The sequence below is a fragment of the Caloenas nicobarica genome, chromosome 3 (genome assembly GCF_036013445.1).
Source record: "Caloenas nicobarica isolate bCalNic1 chromosome 3, bCalNic1.hap1, whole genome shotgun sequence".
In the NCBI taxonomy this organism is placed as follows: Eukaryota; Metazoa; Chordata; class Aves; order Columbiformes; family Columbidae; genus Caloenas; species Caloenas nicobarica.
Window position 1 is genome coordinate 99,847,952 of NC_088247.1, and position 17,073 is coordinate 99,865,024.

The 17,073-nt window shown below is 37.9% G+C and overlaps 1 protein-coding gene across 14 annotated transcripts in view; it reads right to left on the bottom strand.

The window, feature by feature from the left end:
* Window positions 1–17,073, bottom strand: part of ESRRG (estrogen related receptor gamma) — a 387,444-nt gene that overhangs the window by 112,925 nt on the left and 257,446 nt on the right. For all 14 annotated transcript variants that reach the window (XM_065631563.1, XM_065631562.1, XM_065631557.1 and 11 more), the window contains 2 exons: window positions 13,114–13,529; window positions 931–1,047 (listed from right to left, as the gene is read on the bottom strand). In XM_065631563.1, coding sequence (XP_065487635.1) covers window positions 931–1,047; window positions 13,114–13,516 — 520 coding nt within the window. In that variant the 5' untranslated portion in view covers window positions 13,517–13,529. The remainder of the gene's footprint in view (window positions 1–930; window positions 1,048–13,113; window positions 13,530–17,073) is intronic.

The window sequence follows — 17,073 nt, forward strand, 5'->3', positions numbered from 1 at the left end:
TCCACTGAAGACAAGATTTAGAAAACATTACACTGATTATATTTTAAAAGGTTATCTGGCTCAGAAGTCCATGAGATCATCTATTATTTTTTTCTTGGTGATAACAGTGCACTACAATAATAACGTATACAATTCATGCATATAAAAGTGTATTTTTGCATATATATTAACAGCAATAGAAGTACATGGCAAGCAACCAAGATTTAAGGAATTGCCTTTCTGTAACGTAGACAAACCAGGTTCCAGGTGAGACAGAACTGTTTCTTGGTAACATTTTCTTATATTTACCTGTTATTTATTATCTTCAAAATATAACTGATGAATTAAAAAAGTCAGTACATACTTACAGTGAGGGATCAGGGTTCTCACATGCTTAAAAAAAAAAAAAAAAAAAGAGAGGGGTGGATTCTCCTCTTCTGTATGCCATTATTTGCACGAGTGTAGTTACAGTAACTTCAGTAGACATTCTCAAGATTTATACTCGTTTAATTGAGAAATAACCCTTTCAATTGTCCTGGTGAAGACTGAGTTAAAACAGGGAAAAGAAGGCATGGTGTGTATTTCTGCCAGAACTAGGACAGACTAGCAATGGAGGAAAGAAATCTTTGAGAATTCACGATGTTTATGTGTTAAGGAAAATAAGAGGATATATTCTGATGATTATTCTACTAGTTACCTATTGAAGGAGACTGAATGCTGGGGTACATTTTGCTGTATCCCACAAAGAAATATTCCACAGAAGATGAACTCTACACAGATACACGTTGATTCCCTAGCTTAGAAACAGACTGTCAAGGAAGAGCAAATACACAGGAAAATTGCATTTACAGTAACTGATCAGAACACTTACCCATCCCTCTTCTTTCCTGCTTGCCCTATAATTGGTGCATGTGTTTGCAGAGAGCTACATACTGACTTGATCAGTCTTACCTTCTTTCAGCATGCCAACTTTTAGACACTTCATGAAGCGGCAGGCTTGGCAGGACTTGCGCCTACGCTTTGTGATTTCACATTCATTCGTTGCTGGGCAGCTGTATTCTATGTTACCTGTAATAGAAAGTACAGGAAAAGAGAGGAACTCAGAATCATTGACTAACCAACACAACGGATATCTGAAGTATGCATACAATTGCTGCTGTGTTTAATTTTGGAATATATCACGAGTAAACAATGCTATAGAAAGGAGATACCTTTCAAGTAAAAATAAAAGGCCAAGTTAAAGGATGAGCTCTTTGAATTTTTAAATCTAGACAGGTGTATTAAAAAAAAAAACAACAAAACCACAATTAATGTCAGTCTCTGTCTGGCTCCATCCATGGTCCTTAAAAAATCCTTCATGCAGGTTGTTCCTGCTGGTAGAAGGAAGAAATTTTGTCATTGACTGTCCGTACCAAGCCACATGCTTAGGCTCCTAGCCTGAGCACTCTTCACTTCCTTTTTTTCACCAATTTCACCAGTCAGTCTTTGTCTAGAGCACGAAAGGAGATCATTGTGCTTTATTGCACAATCAACTGTAACAGGTACTACAGAGCTTCAACCTTCTCCTTCCACAACAGCAAGCAGAGTGTTATCAGGTGAGGTTCACCAGCATTGCTATCACCACACCCAGCATGTTCTACAACTGCCAGGTCAGATCTCTCAACCAGGATGCCTCCCCTTCTCTCTTTAGACAGACTTCTTGTACTGAGAGGCATCAGAAACAGGATGATCCCTACCAAGTCGTCAAATTAACAAAAACTGGGGGAGATACTTGCCTCTGCCTCTCCCAACTCTCCTTAAAGCCTAGACATAAGCTAGATCCTTATATGTGAGCCCTCCTGGGCAAAGCAGTATCTCTTTTTGTTTTGGTTTTGTTTTGTTTTGTTACTGCTTAGTACATATTATTCATTCTCAAAAATAAGAAAAAAAAAAGCCCGAAAATTAATGGGTAAAATATATATGAGTAATTTTCTTTACATTTTTTTTTGAAATCACATCTTTGGGAATCCAAGTCCGAAGAGGAGAATGACACTTTTTTTTTTTTTCTCTTTTGCCCTAGTACCATTGCACTTTTCATGGAAGAGCTTAGCTCAGCTTATTCATTTGCCCAGCCATGCATCCTATTGCCCATGACCACATTCAGTATGACAGACTTCGCAGCAGTCAGAAGTTTCACCAGGAAACTGCCTTTTAAATAAAGTATCCCCATCAGCCTGTCACATCTTGCTTTAAAGGTATTCCTTTACTTTCTAACCCTTTCCCCCTGTGATTAAGTGCATTAGTATCTTAATGAAAATGCATTCTGTTTATTGCCCTCTTGGGAAGCAAGAGGTCATCACACCAAATGCATAAATTGTCATCAGAGACAGTCCGAGCATAATTGCAATTTTGCTGCTCCATGTTTGCTGCACTCAGGGTGCGTCCAAGTCCCCTGAAACATGCGCAGGTTCTAATAATTAGCATAGAGTCTGCCTGGGACCACAGCATTGATGAAATATTTCAGAGTTAATCACACTTTGTAAACACTGATTTATATTGACTACCTTTCTCCAGACTGATGTCTCCTCATTAAATATCACATTAGTGGATTGCAGGATTGCACAAAGACTCAAGTGCTCAGCAACTGCTAATTTAACAGGAAGTAATACTTAAACCACTTACATCTATTGAAAATTGCTTAAGCATTTATTATAAAGGAGGCCTGCATGTGCAATGTATATTCTGCCAATACAACCAGCATACTTTACACAACCTGTTCACGCCTTTGTGGGCTTTATTCCTCCTGAACATTGCTGGATGGCTGACTTAGCAATGCTGGCAACTAAAACAGATCTTAGTATGTCTGAATGATAATGGTTATTATTGACGGAACTAAAACTTCAGTTTAGTTCTCCTTCCCCTCCTTAGCTCCTCAGACGAAGGATGTGGTTGGTAGGAAATTTGGCACAACGGTTCCTGCAAACCTTCTTTCTAGTACATGTTAGAAAAGTTAGGAAATAACACTCCTGAGAGGATATATAGGAAAGGATGGTAAGGGCCAGCTTAAAAAAAAAGATTCACATTATCCTTTCACACTCTAACAAGCCATTCTTAGTAAGGCACAACCACTACACAGGGAGACCTTCAAAGCCTTTCACAAATCGTATCTAATTAACTTCATCATAGTATAGTAATAAATGTATTACCATCCCCATTAGAAAAAAAAAAAAAAAAGAGAAAGAAACGGAGACAAGATCAAAGATATCTTTGCACAAGGTCAGAAACGATCTTGATCAAAACCAAGATCAAGATTATAACATAGAACTCCAAGTAGCAAAGTTTTGTACCAAGGCAAGTGGAGCATTCCTACTATAGGCAGAGCCCCTGTGCAAAGGCACAGATGACAAAAGTATGGATGTTGGCACCAAAAATTAATATTCAAAATCAGAAAAATATAAGCAAGATTGCTTATTTCACTAAATAGACACTTCTAATACATATCCTGACATTTCAGCTTTGTGCAAAATCCTGTGAGACACAACAAGGGTCTGTAGTGTGCAGCACATTATGCACACACAACGTAACTTATTTTTCCTGCAAATTCTTGCCATCCGAAGAACTTCAAAATGAGCTACTACTCTAGTCACTCAGATTCCAGTACTTTGGCTTAGAAGGAGAATCATATCAATTTAGACCGCTTTAATGAATTATATTTTACAGCAGATGTTCGATCTTAATTTTTGATGTTAGCAAATCAACTTGGAAGATCTTGGAAAAAGTTCCTCCGATGAACTCAGCAGAGTTCTAGTAACTAGATTCATTGCTGCAGCAAAGATCCACATCTTACCAATGGCCACAGATGGCTCTCCTAAAGTGTTTCAGCATTTTAGAATATGTCTAGACCACAACGACAGTTCAAGGAAACTAACATTTTGTCACCACTTCACATATGCAGTATTTTATCAAATACCCCCACAACAGACTTCATTTCTGCCAGCAAGCTTTCCTTAAAACAAACAAACAAAAACAACAACAAAAAAACCCTAAACAAAACAAAGAAACCTCATGGAATTTTGCAATGGATATGTACCTGAATATATATCATACTCAAAATGCATTTTGCCTAGAACTCAAAACATAAGTGGATGTATTTTGGTAAAAACTTAAATTCACATTACAGGTCATTAGAGCTCTCATAATTTTTTATTTAATTCTATACACTAAAAATAAAGAAACAGAAATTATTTGAAGAAGTGTTTGGGAATCTGTACAGATTCCTTGGTACACTACATGCACCCAAGATGCTCAGATCTGCATTTTGTTTCAATGAGGAAGACTCAGAAGGAAGCTCTACCATTTATTTGTCTACTGCATGATCCTAGAGCCTGAAGCTGAGCAGCGACGAAGCGTGTAAGTGGAGTTTGCCCAGTCCTGTCAACAGTTGGAGAGGTAGCTGTGTTCCACAGCGAACAAAATCAACATGGCAGCTCTGAGCCTTTAAACTGGGCTGACAAGAACGATCGAGCAATTTATAATATCTCCTGGCTGGTTTTCAGAAAGGACTGGGCTCTGATTACTTATTTCAAGTCTTTTGTACAATTAGTTTGCAGGCAATATAATTTTCTCACTCCTTAACAGAACAGTGCAGCTAGCTGGCTGATAGAATAACACACTATATGCAAAACTCCTGCCTGAAGTGCCAGGGGATAATTTGTATATTCCTTCCAGTGGTGTAATGGACATTTACAGTTTGGCAGATAAAGTGCTGAGTAATGTAAATTAGCATGACATTTGAAAATAAAAATATACGTCAAGTCTTCACTCACCAAACACATTGCCCTGTGCTGTAATAATACAATGGGATTTAGGCCAGCCTCAGTCCTTTTCTCTCCTCAAGCACTGAGGAATGTTTATTTTAAAACTGTTCCTTTTTTTCTACTGATTTGTTAAATTTTATTATCTCAGCCAAAAGATGAGAAAACACTTTTAGCACACTGTGCCTATCAAGAGCAACTGATGCCATTTGAGATAGCAAGTGAACTGCTAAAACTTCGGCTGTATAACCGGCACTTTGTTTTCAGATGCTTCAGGCTGTCAGATCTTTACACACAGATTGAGCATAAGTGGGCCAAGGTAACATTTTTGTCATCTCATAGATGAGGTTTGGAGGTTATCTAAATCAGATGTGGAGCCATAGTACAATTTTAATGGTACAGAGACTTACTCGATGGCTCTACAAGCCAGGCAACCGACTGGACTTGGTCAAGATTCTCGAGACCATTTTGGTCATTTCTTGCACGGAAGTGACAGCGACATTCAAAGTAACAGGAGGAGAGAGAACCATGACAAAGAAGAGGCCTGGGCCTTATGCCTTGGCATCTTATCCTAAATAAAGTTACGGTCATCAACAGTTGCAACTTTAGAACCTCAGATAACAACAGTGCGAAGCTGCTCTAGATATTGGCTGCAATGTGTGGCGCAGGCTGAAACAAGGATCTCTCTTCCAGAAACACTGACAAGAATAGAAGCTGCAGACAGTAATTCTTAGCAGAAGCTTTATTTCCCTTTTCACACTGCATCATTTGATATTATAACACTGAAGATGTAAGAGGATTGCTAGGAGCTATTCTAATATGCTCAGAAAATCTTTGGACAACTGAAAGACATGAGGAAGACTGAGATTCAGGGTGAAAATGTGTTTGGAAAGAGTAGCCATGAGCCACTAACAAAAGCAGGAGGAATACTGATGATATCAGTATTGAAAGTATTACTGTGTGGGAGTATAGGCCTAGAAGACAAAAAAAATGGGGGGGTGGGGGGGGTGGGGGTGTGGAATTATTTATTCCTTCAGTGTAATCATTTTTTGCTATAATCAGCTCATGAAATGTATATATCTATTTATTTATATTCAATAATGCCCCATTTTTCTCCCAAACTTTTTCTTTGAGTTTCTGTAACCTAATACGTTTTTTCAAAAACTTATATTTAAAAAGCAAGTGTTCTCATTGTTCTTAACAGAGGCTACTGCATCACGAGATTTAAGTCTTTCTGCAATAAGCTTTACCCTGGGTACCATCTTCATGCCCTGTTTTCCTGGGTGACAGACCCAAAGGAATGCAACAGCTCATCTGTGGACTGGCATGCACGAAAACTCTGGAAAATGAGAGGTAGCCAGGACTACAGCCATAGGCCTTCTGGGAATTAATAAAAGAGAAGTCTTAGAAGGAGAGACTGGAGAATCTAAGCCAACACAGAGAGTGACTTACGGTGTTGTTAGGTCACACCTTGAAATGTAATCCAACCAGAACGGAAAAAAGTTCCTGAGAAACTGAAGAGAAGTAGGTGCTGCTGGAAGTAAAGAGTAACAGGCTAACTTAGGAAAAGATGGATAAAGTCCCAGATGGACTTCAAAATGTATTTGATGTTTATAGGTCTTAGGAAAGCTGAACTGAGGAAAGTAAAAATATTTTCTCTCAGGTTAAAGTTTCAGTTCTTGAAGGCTCTGTTCCCTACTTTGCAGTTGGAACTCAACTGAATTTTATAAGTAAATATTTTCAAGAGTAAAAGTACTCTTATCGATAAGGTTTCAGAAATGGGGTCAGGTTGCAACGAGGCTGGATTTGAGCCTGAATCCAGTTTTGGCTGACAAATCCTTAGATGGATTCACCTGATACTGTAGATAGCTCTGTGAATTCCAGAGCTGAATAAGCCTCAAGTTGACTGTATTCACGATTTTTCACCTAGATGACTTCAGAAACAGCAATGCACACACAGAGTTACAGAACATTTAAAAATTTGGTTCCTAAATGTCTCAAATATTTTTTAAGATGCCAGGACCATGTACGAAGGATTTCGCTTACATCTCTCTTGCTTGTGCTGTCTTTTCTGTTACAATAAGGAAATAAGGAGAAGCAGCTAGTTTTTAAAAAACTCTACAGTGTAAGATGGTATTTGACAGAGGGACACAGCTTAAAAGTACTTTAAAATGAAATCACTAGGTTAAGTTGCTTAAAAGGCAGCAGAGTACTATGTTACTGTACTATAATATAATTAGAACTTCTAAAATGTATATTTTATTTCTTTTTCTTTTATGCCTAGAAAGCAGTATGAATGGTCATTTAAAACGAAAATGTGAAGGTGATGCTGGCTGGTCTGACTGCATGACATTTTTGCATCTACCCCTAACTTTAGGTAGATGGGTTTCCAGCATCATAAAAACCACCATAATTTTCAACACGAGGCTGATAACTAGGGGATGTTGAATAACACCTGCAAGGGCCCAACTACCTTTGATTCCCATGGAAGTCAACTTTATCTTCAACAGAAGTTAAGGGCATTTCGGTCATCGTGAGAATCAACACTATGAAGACAGAAACAGCACCGATGCCCTGACACCAGGGAGCCTCTGAAGAGTTGTCCAAGTCAGAAAGACTGAACCACCTATATTTTGTCCCTACTGGTATTTTATCAGGGTTGATTTTGATACATCCCACCAAGGTAACATGAAAAATTGTCATTGTTTGTTTATGAGCACATAAAACATTTCGGTTTGTAAAGCTGCAAACCAAATTACTTTCACAGTAGTAAAAAAAGTAATTAAAAAAAGTCATAGAAACATTAAAATAAATCGCTTCCTAGCTTAGACTTCACATGTCTCTAGTTTCAAACTATACAGAGCTTCATAAGTGGGCTGGAAGCTTTCAGAGATGTTTAAAACAAATAGAGATCCAAACCTAATTATAATGGCATTGATACATACCACTGCACCAGTACTATTTGTAAACCAGATCCCTTTCTGAGTATTTCTGATGGGTTTGGAACAGCCATACACAAATCTGGATGCTCATTCTTATTCCCCAATAATCTAAATGCATCATATAATTTACAAGGCTGTAAGGAAAGCAGAGATAGTAAAAAGAATAGAAGCATCTGTATACTTTTAAAGCTTCTCTCTGGTTCTCAGGTTTCAGCCTGTTTATATTTTATTGACTCATCTTGTTTGGCTGCCATAGTTACACAATGACATTATGACAGGATTAAAATACATATTGGATGGAATTAAAAATACTTGCTCACTGGTTTGGTTGACCCACAGGCAGAGAGAAATGAGGGGAAAAGTGAAGTTATCTATCATTGCTTGCTTAAAATATTCTTTGAAAGAAATGCTGATGCACAGACTTTCACTTATATAAGGAAGGTGAATGATTTAATCAGGTAATGATGGATTCAGGTGACATTTAGTGTTAGGTTCACTGGAGGGCTGCCATCTTTCTACCAGAGCCAAGGTCCACAGACTTTTACACCAAGATGCAAGCCTCCACCCTAACTTTCTATAAAAAACTGTAATCCTAGCTACCAGTAAAGATGGTGGAAAGCCATAAAAATCTTACTTAATTTGCTTTCATTTCCTCCACAAAAGTGACGTGCAGTATTATAGGAGTCAGTTTTGAGAGATGCAAATTAACCTTTGGAAGCCACTTTGGTCACGTGCAACTTCAAATCAAACTTTACATTGCTCATTTGGAATGTCTCCTGATTTGAATTTACATAGCTAGTTCTAACTTTCCTGATTAAAACTTCCTTTTACATATATATACACGTATATATGTTTATATATACATATATATATGTTTGTACATTTACACGTCAAATTGGCTGTAAAGAGGGCTGAAAAACCTTAACACTAAAGGGATTAAAACCAAGGTGAACAAAGTACAAATTGTAATCTAGCTTCTAGTTTGGGCAGGCTTTGAAGACCATAGGAACTGCATCACTGTAGAGCTGAAGGTTCTTAGATGATCAGCATAAAATGAGATGGCAGACTTGGTCTAGTCCACGTAATGACCAAAACCACAATGGTATTCCCAGGATGGAAAATTTCTTGTCTATGTTAGAAGACATGGACAGGCAACAGCTCTCATGTCTTAAATGAGACTATGATTGCGGGGCTCCTTACTCCTGAGTGCTTTACCCAGTCTGCGAATAAACAGAAGACGTCCCAATACTGTTCATCCAACAGATATTCCTTACAAAATAAAACATAAAAACAAAACAACAAAGCCCAAGAACTAAAAGGAGTATTGAATGCAAAATATTTTAGCTTTTGTGGGAAAATTCAAATACTGTTCAAGGAAATACTAAGTAAGCTCTGATAATTTTGCAACAAGCCTTACCAGGAAGGCAACATATCAATACCCAGGCTTTTGACACTGGCTTTTCATGGTAGTTTGAAGAGTCCAAAGACAACAATCCTGAAGCTTTGGAAGGAGGGAGAAAGAAAGCTGTGTAGATGCAGGCCATTATTTTAGAGAGATGAAGGCTAAAATTAAACAAAATAGTAAACTGTCTTTGAAGTCCTATCATACTTTTACTGAAAGCAAGAATACCATTTCAATCCACTTGAAGAAATGTTTAAGTTACAGGCACTGAGTAATTACATATTATTAATGCGAAATGTGTATTTACTAGTCTTTATGATAGAGCAAATAAGAATTATGAGAAACGTATTTACACTAAATATTCACTATAAAGTAGCTAGTAAGTACAAGACTTCTGTGCTGAACACAAGACCTTGCACCCAGCTGACAACTGAAATTTTTTTCTTTCTTTCTTTCTTTTAAAGAAAGCTTGGAATTTTCAAGATAATACAGAGCACAGCAAAAACTGTGGAGAGACCCTAAAAATCAATGTACTATTTTTAGACGTTGCTATTTTCTACTGTCCCTGATGTTAAGCCAATTTTGGGGAGATTTGGCTGCGTGTGTGTTTCTGTGAGACATTTGCAATCAGCCACCATGTAAATTATCCCAGAAGCAAACTGGGAGCTGCAGCTGAGCAAGTACGAGGCTGGGCAGAGAGAACATCCAGTTCTCCCATCCCTTATATTTCACAAAAGGAGGCAGAACATCATTAGATTCTACTACAACCCAAGAAGAAAACAATTTTATATACGGAGCTGGTTTTTTTGGTGGGTTTTGTTCTGGTTTTTTTCAGCCAGGTAATTTCTTGTTTCTATTTTTTTTCTAATATTATTGGTTTTTATAATAATCTGTGCATTCTTCACCACAGTCTCAAACGTATTTCTGTGCTATGTTAAAAATATATATTCAAGAAAGACAAAATTACTTCTTATAATTCAAGACAGGGTTCATTTAATTTCTTTACTTTTAAGAAAATTAGCAGGGATTGCAAGAAGCAGGAAGAAGAAAAGAAATCCGTCAGCCAGGAACAGACATTTTTTAGACTAAATTGCTCTCATCCGAAAGGGAATGATAATGTCCATTACCCTTAAAAAGAGGTGTATACTCTACATTAGAGCAAAATTCACCTCACGTAAGGGGCTACTAGGTCTCCTGTGATGCACTTCACTTCTGTGCTGGTTCTCTGAACAGCTGCCTGTGGCTTTCACCTCCTGAGATTTCAAAAGACTCCTTTGAAGTGGAAAGACTCCCATTGACTTAGTGGAAAGGACAACATGCCTGACATGAACACAAGATGTGCTTCAAAATGTGACTTTATCAGCCTAGCCTTGCTCTCACTGAAGTCAGGGCAGTTTTGTCTGTGACTTCAACAGGCGTGGCACTGAGGTTCCATGAATCTGAGCTAATTTGGTAGTTCAGGAATGTTAAACAAGAAAAGTTTGGGAATTCAAATGTTCTTTTTCACTGAATCTATAGTTAAGTATCCATCACAATTAAATTATTAGCATTTAAAATAAGCAATTCTTTGAGTCAAGATGTTATATATGCACACTTACGATATTTGACTCTTCAATTACTCTGGCTTACTATTCTGTAGTTACAACTTTTTTTCTATTTTCCTGTTTTCTTATTTGCAGTTATGCCGTAACCAATTTATTTTAAAAACAAGCAGAGAAAGAATGTGATTTGAACCAGGAAGTGAAATGGTATGGGGAAGAATGACCTCTAGGAACACTAGGACTAAATTCTATCATTTAGAGAAAAAAAAACCTCAGGGCAATTATTCTTCATGGAAGCTTAAAGGTAGAATTTGCCCATTCAAAACATGAGAAGTACTTTTTTCTTTTATAATTCTTGTCCCAGTTTGATTCATCAAAGCAAATGCCTTCCATGGATGGTATCTGAAAACTCCAAGTTGATGTGGCAGTTTAGTCAGCACCATTACTGAAGATGCTGCCATGACATTATGATGGTAACATACTTCCTATTCTTGGTTTCTTCATTATTGCTTTTCCATTCGATGCTTGGTTTTGCCTTACTGCATATTTTTTTTTGTCTTCACAGCACTGTCACCTGCTGAGGCAGCTAGTGCTCTAACCCTACTGAGACTTTTTGCACAGCTGCCAGTTCTAACTTCAGCTGTGTGGCCAAGTCCAGGTTGCTAATCTGGAGGATGACGTCCCTGCCTTGTGCTTCCGTGCCCAGAAACTTGCTGTCTATGATGCGGCATAAAATTGCAGGATATCTATTACTGCCAGAAGTCAACACTTCAATCGGTTAACATTTCTGTGGAATTTTTTTCATGCTTAAAATACAACTAAAATAATCGTGCATCGATTGGGTTCTGTAGGCCAGCTATTATATAGCAATTAAATACCATTTATAAAAACAGAGTTGCTAGTTGAAGTTGGTGCTTAAAGTTGAGCAACCACACAATACAAACTGCTTCAGTGGAAACATTTTTTGAGCTTTTCTGAAAATGTTCTTGAAGGTCAAATGAAACCACCTACCTCTTCTTTTACTTTTTCCAAAACAAAGACTTGAAATGAACGTACTGTTTCTGCATATGCGCTCATTTTACATATGAATCCGGGTCACTACCAATTTTCACAGGTATGTTTTCTGGTTGCAAACATTGTAACACTCAGCTCCATTAGAACAACTGCAGTCTAATGTTTCTTTTTAGTGGCTGTATGGCCATCATAAAATGGGTGCTTCATGCTGGTAGAAGGCCCAAATGCCCAGTGGTAAAATGGATGAGAAGAGAATAAAATAGCTATTGCCTCAGCAACGGATAAATTAAAATAGCATTCGTTATTTTTCCTTATTAACTTTTCATTAAATATGGAAGTACTATGTTTAAGAGCTCTTGACCAAATCTTTCAAATTCGGGGTTATGTGAAATTACAAACTGAAACTAACTTTATGCTCCTTGTCACGACTCTTTTAAAAAAATAGAACTATATCACCAGTTTACATTGTCTTTCCTCAGATTTCCAGGTGCTCAACATCTATGAAAATCAAGCAGGATTTATTGAGGAGCTTAAATTTGGACTTAGCAACCTAATTTTAGTCTCTGAAGTTTGAATTTAATTTAATGTGACACTGTATGCCTGTACAGGCCAAGCTTGGCCTCATGTTCTTTAAATAAAGCACCTTCAATTTCACTTGAAAGGATGATATCTAAATCAAAGTAGATGGTTATTTTGTCTCCATTGGTTCTGAAGCCAGAACAAGTGGTTATGCAAATTATCCCATTCGTACTAATTTATGCCAAAATATGTGGCGTATTTGTAACAGGTATCAAAAGCAGATTAGTACAAAGTACTGGGCAGAGATCACAAGCTGCCAACTTACTCTCCTTAGAATGTGACCTTACAGATATTTGTTGAACCTCTTTAAGGCCACTGTATATCGTGTATGGGTGAAAGACCAGCTATTAATACACTGATATTCACAAAGCACTACACCACTGCATTTTGTTCCAACTTTAAATGCCCTGATGCTTTAACAAAAATAAACTGGATTTCTGGAACAACTTAAGTATGGTAGTGGTGTAATTAGGAACAAAAGCACGATTCCTGCGTGCCACCTACAAGGCATGTTCAAGAAACATCCATGACAACCTTGAGAAAACAATCTGATTTCTTCACAATAATAATTTATGGGAATCCATGAGAAAATTGTACAGAACGTGCACTGGAGGATTCCAGTGTTTTTCTGTTTTTCATAATCAAAACAAACATGGCAGCGGGCTTAACATGACAGACAGAACTTCCAAAGCAGCCCAAAGGGGTTTTTTCGTGAGTAAAATCTGTAGGACCAAACACTATGAAGAATGAAAAGATACAGTCTGAAGTCCTAACAAGATTTAGTCAAGGATTGTGCTATTTTGCTTTGAGGAAATAAAATAAATAAATAAATAATTTAAAAAGAAGTTTAAAGAATAACCAACCTTGAATTGTCCTCTTGAAGAAAGCCTTGCAGGCCTCGCAGGAAGCCACTCCATAGTGGTACCCTGACGCAATGTCACCACACACCAAACACAGTCTTTTGGGCATCGAGTTCAGCATATATTCACACTTGGTCTGTGAATCTTCAGCGATGGTACTGGAGCAGTCATCATACCGTTTCCTGACCGGCCCGTTGCCCCCGAGCCCTGTGGCCGAAGGGTAGAGGGGAGGTGAGTCCAGCCCGTTCTGATGTCCATTCATGGTGGAACTGTAGCTCCCGCTGGCGTCTGAGGAGCCACCGGGGCTGTGGTGGTTGATGCTGTCCGTCAGAGAGGCAGGGCTCGACGGTTCCGTCTTGATATACGACGAACAGCTAGAATCAATGTGTCGATCTTTGCTTGACATTCTGCAGAGAAGCCTGTAGTGGGGAGAGAGAGAGAGAAGAATCTGTGTATTAAAGACAGTGCTCTTTAAGGCTGCTCTGGAAGGGTTAGGGACTGCACATCATTCATTCATTAGTCAATACCTCTTGTTCTACATGAAGGTAATCAGCATAAGGGCATGACAGAGCTTTGTCAAAGCTCCAGACAGGCAGTAAACACAAACTTTAAAGAGACCAAATCAGTCTGTTGTCCCCTCCACCTACCCTCTAGGCTACGTATCAATTTCACATCAACTCTGAATTCCGAACTTGTCATCTACCAGGTCAAAAAATTTAAAAAATCCTAATAGATGACTTGGCTATTAAATGTCTTCCTTTTTCCATCAGTACTTTCCTTCTGTAAATTCCGTCATTATCAGGAACAAATATTTCCAAGTTTGATCACATAAATGTTCTGCTCTGTAATTAATATTTGTCAAGACACTTGACTAAAATACATATCCATCATCTATTGATCCGATCCCAGAATTGAAGAGCAGTCTCCCATTGTCTTCTTTTTTCTTTATTAATATTGCTTTATTATAGATACACATACAGATATAGCACATCAACTGGGTACTCTAACAAATAATTAAGGCTGGACTCCATTTTCACAAAATCTAAGTGAAATGATTCATTAGCTCCGGCTGCAATTACTTTCTAGCCATTATCCTCAGACTAACCAGTAATAACTATGCCACTATCCCATATATCTGCAGCTCTATAGGATCTGACATTTTACATGCTCCATTCCTGGATTAAAAAAAAACTTATTAGAGGAAATTTTAGATAGAAGTTTTGTCTTTCAGAAGGTGAGATTCCGTCTTCTCAGTTCTCACATTTTCAGAATTAAGCATCTGAAATAAAACCAAATAACATTTGATCTGACAAATTAGTGCCTTGTACGGGGGGGGGGGGGGTGGAACAAAACATCTTATTTGTCGATTATGTCCCCAAGTTTTTTATTATTTATAAATGTATTCTAGGGAGAACAAGGAATAAAAATAATAATTAGAAAGCTCTGAATCACATACTATCTTCACGTTCTACAGCTCTGATTGAAACCACAGTAGCAAATGGCATATCCAGCATTTTTCTGACAGAAGCTGCCAAAGTACAGATGACAGTTATGAGCATTTCTCTAGAAACATTACCAGTAGAAAAGCAACTACCCTACAAGGCCACCCACCTGGAGCTATACATTCATGCTTTCAAAGCAAACGCATGAGCCCAGACAATTTGAAGTACTTTTCTAAAATAATTTTTGAGATCTTGTGTTTGATTTTTCACCTTTTCATGGTATTTTAAAAAAATACAAAAGAATAACATCAATTTCTACTTCAAGATCTAGAATCAAATTCACCAACACAAAAGAGATGCAAATCCAGAGAACTGGCTTCCTTTCCAATGAGGAAAATTGAGATCAAAGCCTGACCCTTCATTAAAGATGCAAGCTTAGGATGCGATTTAACCTAAAATCAGTGCCCACGGATTTTATTTAGGACCTCTCCATTGTTGTGATTTTTACTGTAAAATTCTATTGAAAACAAACGACACGTGAGTTTGGAAAACAGCCAGACTGATGTGCAGAAATGTTACCCTCCAAACGTAAAATCAGGACTTATTTGAGGGAGGTGGAAGGAGCAAGCTATCTGGTGTCAGCAAATTAACCAAGGAAATGGGAAGGTTAAAGCCATGAAAATATCTTATTACACTGGACCACCTGCTTGTCTTGTCCTTTCCTCAAGAACTGGGTGGGGGGGGAAATCCCCTTGCCAGCCTGCAGTAACGTGTGCCTTTTCTTCTGCATCTGCTGCCTTGTAGCCGTCGCTGTTAATGAGTGCTGTAATTAATAGATAGCTCTCTCTTGTCTCTCTACTTGCACTCTGGGCTAAGCACTTTTCTCAAGTCAACGTTTGAAAGAAAGCGGGTCGGCACTGACTTAGAGCAGCTCTGCAAATTCCTTTTAATTTAGAGCACTTACACCACCACTCCACTTATTACCTTATAATTACTGGACCGCTCTCACATACATTATGATCTTAAACTAGAGTTAGAAGTTATTAGGGTACTAAAACATGGTGTCTCTCTGTCTCTCCTCTTTCTCTGACACAGAATTTTATACAGGTATGATTAAAAACATTAATTAACTTTCACACTCTACCAACTTATTTTTTACATTATTTTTCTATACACTAAGGTTCTTCTATTTACTAAACAGGTACTTGGTCTCTTTTCATGTCCCTGCTGCTGAGACTCCGCATAATAAGTCTCAAAATACAGCAATAGGAGTCACTGTCTATAGTGTGTCATAACCAGCTTGATGGCACATTCTTGCTGAATACTCCAACTGCCTTTTTTTTTTTCTCTAATTTGTGCAATAATGAGCTCAAATGTCACCCTTCCTTCCTCAGAAAAACCATTTGCAATTAATTGGTTGTCCAAATGCATGTTGTCTTAACCAGCACAAAAGCGGATGCCTCCCACTCCAAGCGGTCAGAACCAAAATATAATCTCAGTTCTATAAGCATTAAAATTTTGATCACCAGTGTTGCTTAGGCTAAAGCCAGTCTGCTGATGCTTCTGAAGCAGCAGTTTCTGGTACTGACCAAGACAGAGCTGCTTTTAGTTACGGCTGTCACAGTACAGACTGGATTGGTGCATGCTGGCAAAGCACAAATGCAGTTAAATCATTAACCATTCCAAAAAAAAAAAAAAAAAACCCACAACAGTGCCTGACTCTGAGAACAAAAACTTTCTCAGTTCCCCAAAGACGGACCGAAGACAAGGCTGGGTACTGGCTGTGGGTGGGCAACAGACACCTACTGCTTTCACTCCTGCCTTGCTGCACCACATCTGAACGAAAGTAATTCAAGAGCCATCTTATAGGGATGGCAGGTGGGACCACCATCAAATTATCATGCTGAACATTTGGAATAATGCCTAAGCTAGACTTCTGTAAAATCCCTCCCTCAGTTCCCTCCTAATTACTACTTAGCCAGCTTGTTATACTGAAGAATTCCTAGACACCATTGCATTAGAGTCTAAAACTACAGTTGGAGCTTAATTCTCTCTTCGTCTCTGTGTCTGAAATTCTACAGCTCTATTATTCAAGCCTGAAATATTCACAACTATCTATAAATTCAATTGTCAGCCAGTGGGTTTTATTCTAGACCTCACTTCAATCTAAAATTAGAGGCACTAAAATTCACATTAACTCTAAGAGGAATGTAGTGAATAAGACTTTATTTCAAAAGAACACCTTTTTGTCAGAAAGAGCTATTTTCAAGATGATGGCTTTATCTGCATTCAAAGAGAATAAGTCCAATTCCACATTGTGCTGTTAATGCAAAATTTTTAGGTCACATTGGATTAATAAAAATCTAAATTTAGTTAAGGTTTATGAATAGAAATAACATGTGTCGTATAAAAACGTACAGTATTTATTTTAAAGCCTTGGTGGGGTTGTGGTTTTTTTTTCTTTACTAGATTTTAAGTCAAATAAATGGCAGCTTCATTTGTGGTGGGTTGTTCTCAGCTA